The sequence below is a fragment of the Populus euphratica genome, unplaced genomic scaffold (genome assembly GCF_000495115.2).
Source record: "Populus euphratica unplaced genomic scaffold, PopEup_1.0 scaffold39.1, whole genome shotgun sequence".
In the NCBI taxonomy this organism is placed as follows: domain Eukaryota; kingdom Viridiplantae; phylum Streptophyta; class Magnoliopsida; order Malpighiales; family Salicaceae; genus Populus; species Populus euphratica.
In genome coordinates this window covers 163,225-170,558 of record NW_011499897.1, presented here as the reverse complement: position 1 = coordinate 170,558, position 7,334 = coordinate 163,225, and the positions used below count along the sequence as shown (strand labels likewise).

General features: G+C 34.6%; 2 protein-coding genes across 2 annotated transcripts; one reads left to right on the top strand and one right to left on the bottom strand.

The window, feature by feature from the left end:
* The first annotated feature begins 194 nt into the window (after positions 1 to 194).
* On the top strand, positions 195 to 1,824 carry LOC105132299 (probable transcriptional regulator SLK2). The gene is made up of 4 exons (XM_011035709.1): positions 195 to 214; positions 248 to 341; positions 428 to 497; positions 695 to 1,824. Exons 1-4 carry the CDS (start codon positions 195 to 197, stop codon positions 1,225 to 1,227), a joined length of 717 nt encoding a protein of 238 aa, XP_011034011.1. The 3' UTR covers positions 1,228 to 1,824.
* Positions 1,825 to 4,011: 2,187 nt separating this feature from the next.
* Positions 4,012 to 6,766, bottom strand: LOC105132165 (F-box protein PP2-A12-like). Its single transcript, XM_011035495.1, has 3 exons — positions 6,184 to 6,766; positions 5,621 to 5,739; positions 4,012 to 4,669 (listed from the first exon to the last, which is right to left on the bottom strand). The coding sequence occupies exons 1-3, from the start codon at positions 6,538 to 6,540 to the stop codon at positions 4,249 to 4,251; spliced, it is 897 nt and encodes a 298-aa protein (XP_011033797.1). The 5' UTR covers positions 6,541 to 6,766; the 3' UTR covers positions 4,012 to 4,248.
* Between the last annotated feature and the right edge of the window lie 568 nt (positions 6,767 to 7,334).

Here is a 7,334-nt window from a genome sequence, read left to right as displayed (position 1 = left end):
GTGAGATTGATATTTAAAAATTTCTTCTTACAACATGTTGGGATTGACCCAATAAGCAGGACCACCACCCCATAGCATGTCATGTAATGTCAAGCAGCAAACAAATTGCTTTCCGAAACTGATTTGTATTTTGTTCTCTTGATAATTAGTTACTGAGGCCCCAATTTTATATCTTCTTGTCATATTTGAAAAACATGTTTTTGGTGACAATATTGTAACTCGTAAATAAATCCGGTCCATCTTGTAGGTTATTATCAGCTGGGCGTGAGCTTGAAAGAGATTTGGGCTTGCAACTGGTTGGTGATTTGGGGTTTTCGAAGAGATATGTCCGTTGCTTGCAGGTCTGTAAGAGAACTTGTTTTAATTTGTCTATTTTCACCTGAATTCTACTCAGGATCTTCTGTATTCTGTGTTCATTACCTGACAGATTGCAGACATATTCAACTCCATGAAAGACTTAATGACTTTCAGCTGGGATAATCAAATTGGACCAATTGGTAAGTGATATCTACTGTTTTATGTCTTTGCCTGTCATCTTAAAAGGTTAAAACTGAAAACCCTTGGAAATAGCTGCTTGAGCCATACAAATCTCTGTTTTTCTTCTAATGTTGCCTTGTAAACTTTAATGTACTTGTTAAGGCAGTTTCCAATTGATCCTTGCGAAGTCATTTCTGATGTAAAACCTAAAATGCAGAGAGCTTGAAGAAATATACCCAGCAATTTTCAACAACCGAACTCCACAAAGATGAATTGCTAGAAAAAGAGCAGATCGAGGTCCTTCAAGGTTTGCCAACTGATCCAAATAAGTTGTCTGCTTCTCATGCTCTTGGTGGCAACAGCAATGATAACTCGAACATGAGTAAGGGTGCTCTATTGAATATCTCTGATGTGTCATGCCACTATATATATCCATCACAAACTCGCATCAACTCGAAAATGGGTGAACTGGAGCAGACGTCACTTTTATACAAAAGGTGTGGAAGAAATGCATCTTCCACACCATCTCAAGGTCCCAAGACTTCGAGTGCAGAATTCATCCAGGAGTTTGAGTTTCCTGTTCTCCATTCCTCTGGGGGTGGCCAGCATAGACGGGAACATAAAGTCCAAAATTTGCTCGAGGAGATCATCATTAGGGCTGAGAATGAAGCAGTTAACGCTAAGATAGGTAATATTATATCTGGCTTGCAAACAGGTGCCAAGGGCAAGATGCTGCTACGGATGGGATGACTTATGGTCACAACATGTCGCTGCTCGATCCTTCAGGAAATGCGTCAAGTATTATTATGGCAAATACCTGTGTTCTTGACTCCTAATACGGATTCTTCCAAGGTTGGTGACAGTGCTGGTTTCATCAACTTTTCCACGAAGGCACTAGTTTCCTGAGATCCTGAAAGTGCTTCAAATGGTAATAAGATTTTTTTATGTTGTGGCAGCATGGGCTATGTGGTTGGGATGGTTGTAAGTGTTTTTTTTTTTTTTGGTACTTCCTGTTCCATCCTTCTCGGGGGTGATTCAATATAAAATACGTACGTATAGTAGTTTCTTTCGCAAGTGCTTTTGATAGTAGTTGCAGTTTCGTGAGCAATTAACTTGATTAGGAAGATTAGATGCTGTGATGTCAACATGAACTGTTAGCTACCCCGAAGTCTAAACCTTGCCCTGGAAATGAAATATGGTACCATACTGTTTTAATCACATCCCTGTCTGTTTGCCATGTTAAGTTTTGTTCAGGTTTGTCAAGATAAGCATGGCACCATGCATGAATTACATGCCGCAGAAAGCCAACGCTGAATTGCAACTGGCCTCAATGTTTGTTTACGACCCTGGATTTGTTGCATACCTAGGCTCTCTTCTCTTTACCTATTTCTAAGTATGTATTACTATTTCGTAGCTGATAACCAACGTTCGGATCACAGAACTTGTTAAGATGTGAAATTGCTGTGCCTGGTCTTTCTGTACATGTGGTTAACGGCGCCATCACCGTGGACTCGATGCAAGGGAACAACGAAATTTTGGGTTTGAACTTCGTAGAGTGATTTGGTTCTGTTATAGGGCTGACTAGACAGAGACATGGGATTGCGGTGCGATTTTCTCTCTCATAAAAAACGATAAAGATGTTTATGTGGTTCAAACGCATTTCAAGAAAATAAGAAAAAACAAACAATTATTTCTTCCCCGACGAAAAAATTCAAATTACTCCTTTCCTACCTAATCGAGGGTTATAGTTTCTTCTGGGTTTAATGTTATAGTTTTTATTGGGTTTAATAAGTTAATTTTATTTTAATTAGATGATAAAATAAAAACTTAGCAATAATGGAAAACAAACATTTAAAAAAAAATTAATACCACAATGACTTGGAAAAAAATAACTTAAAAATTAATTAAAAAAAAAGAGAGAGGAGAGGTTTAAGTGAATTTGAGATAGTATGATAAACATATAATATGAATAATAAAGGATAAAATAATCTATGTTAACCTTTAAAAGCAGTGGATTATGTTATAAGATTGGAATAATTTAATAAAAAAAATTTAAAGTCATTTTAAAAAAAAAACTAATGTTGATCAATGAGATTGAAAAAGATAAGTTATAGAAAAAGACGTTGAATTACATTATCTTTTTAAAACCGTGATCTTAATCATTAAAGAAACCTGATTTTTTTTTATTAAAAGGTTATATTGAAAAGAAAAATAAATCTAAAAATAAATAAAAAAAATAAGAATCAAATTAAAAAAAATAATAAAGCATAAACTTAGATTGAAGAATAAAATTGATAACATTAAAACTTTTACAAAAAAGTCAAGAAAAAGAATAGAAATTAAAAATGATCAAATTAAAAAATCTTATACACAAAAACCACACCACAACCCACACATGTCATATCGAGAGAGAAAAAAATGATCAAATTAAAAAATCTTATACACAACCCACACATGTCATATCGAGAAAAAAAAGATGCGGCGACACATCCAATAACACGATGTAATGACATTTTATATCACTAGAAAGTGTCACATACGTTGTCCATGTGACGCAGGTACTTTCCACACAATTATATATGTATTATATGTACAAATAATTTTTAAAAATTAAATAATATTTAAAGAAAAAATCATTGATTATCTTGATAATTAAAAAAAAACTAAAGAAAAAGACTAAAAGGCTCACGAACTAAGATTTATATTATTTTTTTTATTTCAAGGATATACATGTAATTGTACATAAATGAATGAATGAAAAGACAATCAGGTGTTATAAATTTTTATTTTGGGAACAATTAAATTATTTTATTATGCTTAAAAAAATAGAAAATACAATTATATTTCTTGAAAATCCTTTCATAACTAATACATGGTAAAAATACCTCAAGAATAATGACAAATGTTTTTTAAAAAATCACAAAACCATTATTTTACCAACGCGGTGAATACTAAACCAAGTCGCACGATATTTTCGCGAGTTTTTTTGTTTTATATATTATTATTTTTAGAGGCTTATGCAGTGGAATCTCCCTCGTATTTGATGTTTCGATCTACTCTTTCTTGTCTTGACACGTTATTCGCCACACATTTTTTAATTGTCACTCTTATTACAGCTCATATAGTATGAGTGAGGGAACATTTTTTGCCATCAACATTGATGAATTTGCCAGAAAGACTTGGCAAATTGTTCTTTCTAACTGGTGCAGTGTTTCTATCTATGATGGATCCCTAAATGAAATCCAGCCGTGAATTATACGAGACAAAGAAGTACTGATAAGTGCAATCTGTGTGCAAAAATATCTCGTAAAAGCCAAGGAAACTTGCGAGTAACATCACCGTCTTGTCCCCCTCGCCAACTGGCATTGTTGTCTGGCAACACAAAACCTAAAACCGGCGAAGGCTGCAGGTGCTCTGCGATAATCATTTCCTTTCTCCCTTGGTTTCTCTTAATGGTTTCAAATTTAAGCATAGAAGCAAACGTTCTTGTAATATTCGCCCACAGAAAGCCAAAATGGATGGTCCATGAAGCTATTTTTACAACCACAAAAAGAGCAGTGAGCATTTCCTCGAGGAAAGAAACGAAGAAGAAATACAAACTTCATCAACTAGCTAAACCAATGACAATATATACATTGGCTTGGGAACAATCGATACAAGGGCTGAAGAACCAACCAACTAATAATACTAGATTCCGCTTCATCTTAAAGATGTGTCCTAGCTCACCACGAGGGCAGAACATCCTCTCTACTCTAAAAGGTTAAATGAAGTTTAAAAATGCTTCAACCCTTGTCTCAATTTACATGGATATACTAAAACAGAGTCCAAACACAGACCACCTTTGGTGTGTGTACAGTCTATCTGTGTCATAGAGAACTTGAGCTTCGTTGATGCATTGGCGCCATCAACCACAAAATCCCCAGCATGGTAGAGGTTCCATTTCCCAGGATCGTTCAAAAAACACTGGGAAGAGGCATGCTGACCATCTGAAGTCCATATCTGAAACTGCACAGGTTTTATTTCCCAACCATGGACATGCTCAGTGTTACAGATGCGTCGGCCAAACCTCTTAGCAGCCCTCCCTAATTGTAATCTGAAGAATAGGCTATAGGTCCCAGCTGGGAATGGGAACTCAAATTGCCCATCAACCTCAAACCACCAGATTTGCTGAAGATATGCAACTGAGTTGAACCTACAGGAAAAACAAAGGAACTTTGGATCAATTCCAGTGCTATTTTGACTACATCTATATGGGAAATAATCACCAATTTGATCACAAACATAGAAACAACCAATCGAATGAACATCAACCCACTTATAAAAAGCATAATATGGATGCAAAGTGTCAACAGAAACAAAGATATTAGCATCCTTTAATCCAACCAGAATTACCAAGTGAAGAAGCAGTGGCTACGAGAAGGATAAAAACATTATTGGATCTTGGAATTATCATCCACACACACAAACAAACTGCAAAATCATGCATAGTTAAGAAAGGAGCGATACACCTATCCAATCTGCTAAATCAGATGCAAGTCTCAGCCATGTATGCCACTTAATTGTTTCAAGAAGGAATGCAGAAAAATTAACTTAGGTCCAGGGTCCTTCCTCGTTGACCATATTCTATGGAGGAGAAAAAAGATGAGGATTCTTAGGGTTTGGGGCAGCTAGGCAACCAGAGCAGGTTCGTTAGTGACAAGTTGTTCAATAACTTGGGGCTTAAGGGATATAATTCTGTAAATTACATTATCAAATTATGCTCCCCAGTCACATTATTGGTTTCCCGCTCAGGGTCAAAAGAATCTACTTCTACATTAAAAAAAAATTCCTGATGCCAGGAAATGGAAGTTATAAAAACTCTTGACATAATCCAAAACCCACTTACCCCTTGAAGATCCAATCAAATTACCTCCAAGCTCATAAGGTACACAACTACAAATAGTTGCTGGATTCCAAATTCTCACACATCATGGACTAGAAATCTTTGAACAATGAAAGATACTTAAAAAACCTCTTTGAAGAAGTTCGACAAGAAAATGCCTCGATCAACTTGGACTTGACCAGCCAGTCTAACAAATAAATAATGAAAAACTGACCATTGCAATTCTAATCAAAATTCCAGCAAAAGTTTCGGTAATCACACCTAGATTCCTCTGTTAGAATATGATTCCAATATCTTCGATCATCGATTCCTGTTATCGCTAACCCCTTGGAAGCAATGGATATGCAGACACCTCTTGTTCTCTTATCTAGCCATGCTTTCTGCACAAATGAAAATTTTTAATACACCAAGTTAAAAGGCCAGAAGAATAAAACCTGACAGAATTGAACACTCAAAATCAATAACCGTCCTGTCGTCTCACAATCACGATACATTTCTATGTAATTGAAAATTTCAAAATCAAACCAGCAAAAGATCCCTCCCGGTAGTAAATAAAGTCATCAATCCTATCTTTTCCCTCCGTTAAATTTTCTCATCCACCAATACAAACATAATAAGGAAAAGAAAATCTGTATCAGGGTTCCACAATTAAGAAAGCATGCAAATTCCATTACTAGTTGCTTCAAGAACCAGAGAGGAGCCACCACTCAAAAGGAAACCTTTTTGTCAAAGTTTCCATTTTTAATGTACTGAATAACAAAATACCAAAAACCAGAGGTTATTTCCTCTCATAATCCAAACAAATAAAAGCTAAAAGATCGTACCTTGGTGCCATCATCAAAAGCGTTGGCTCTACAAAGCCTAGTATAAATCTCTCTCTTACACAACTTATCTTTCAAATCATCACCCAAAACTCTTCCAATCAAATCTTCATAATTCACAGGCAATTTTGACTCCCAAACAAAATCAGCCCATGAAGCACCACGAAATGCTCTGTTTAATCTAGCCAATTTACAAATCTCTTGCGGGTTTAAATATTCAAGAATTAAAGCCACACAACCCTCTGGTAAATCTCCAAGACCAGGCTTTGTTGCTGGTGGCGATGATATTTGTAAGCATAGAGACCCAAGAAGAGAACAGGTGTTGGGGTCTGTAAAGGTTAACGAAAGATTAGCACCCATCAAGAAAAAATACAGAGCATAGCAAAGACAGAGGAATCCCAAAAACGGAGAGAAGGGCTAGAAAGTTGTGTGGAATTAAGAGATCAGATGAAAGGAAACAAAGGAGAGTTGTCAGAGGAACATAAAGGAAGCCTTGAAGAAAAGACGCGTATCGCGGGTAATATGTATGTATGCACACACATAGATGGAGATTTATTTGTTTGTTTGTTTGTTTTGATGACAGAAACAGCCAGAGGAAAGACGGGAAAACACAAAGCAAAATACAGTTGTCTGTTTTTGACGGGTGGGATTGTAGATTTGTTTTATTTTTATTTTTTTACTTTTAAGATGTTACCATTAATTTTATATTTTTTTATAGTATTATTTATAATATAATATTGTACTGTGCTAAATTCATGGCGTGATTTTTATTTTTTTGTGTTTGAACAATATGTCGAGTGATTTTGTTTTATTGAAGGTCAATATTCTCAGGATGTGAGAAGTAGAAATCTTAATAAACTTGCTTATTCCATCTCTTAAGTTGACTAAGTGTATTTGATATTGTAATTATGATTGTATTTTAAAAAAAATATTTTATAAAAAATATTTTAAATTTAGATTAATTTAAAAAAATATATGTTTGATTAAAACTATGGTTGAAATTGAGAATGAACAAAAAATAATTTTAATGTGTTTAGTTAATAATACTTTGAGGTTATAAAATAATTTTAAAAAATATATATATTAATATTGATGGTTTTTAATTTAAATATTATAGATTTAACTATTGTTATTATTTCATGAAATAAATAATA

Excerpts from the sequence above, each read along its gene's own strand:
- LOC105132299 (XM_011035709.1), top strand. The coding sequence starts at position 195 with ATGTTTTTGGTGACAATATT. Across the intron at positions 215-247 it reads ATGTTTTTGGTGACAATATT|GTTATTATCAGCTGGGCGTG; the intron begins GTAACTCGTAAA and ends TCCATCTTGTAG. Across the intron at positions 342-427 it reads GATATGTCCGTTGCTTGCAG|ATTGCAGACATATTCAACTC; the intron begins GTCTGTAAGAGA and ends ATTACCTGACAG.
- LOC105132165 (XM_011035495.1), bottom strand. The coding sequence starts at position 6,540 with ATGGGTGCTAATCTTTCGTTAACCTTTACAGACCCCAACACCTGTTCT. Across the intron at positions 5,740-6,183 it reads CTTTTGATGATGGCACCAAG|AAAGCATGGCTAGATAAGAG; the intron begins GTACGATCTTTT and ends TCATTTGTGCAG. Across the intron at positions 4,670-5,620 it reads ATTCTAACAGAGGAATCTAG|GTTCAACTCAGTTGCATATC; the intron begins GTGTGATTACCG and ends TTTTTCCTGTAG.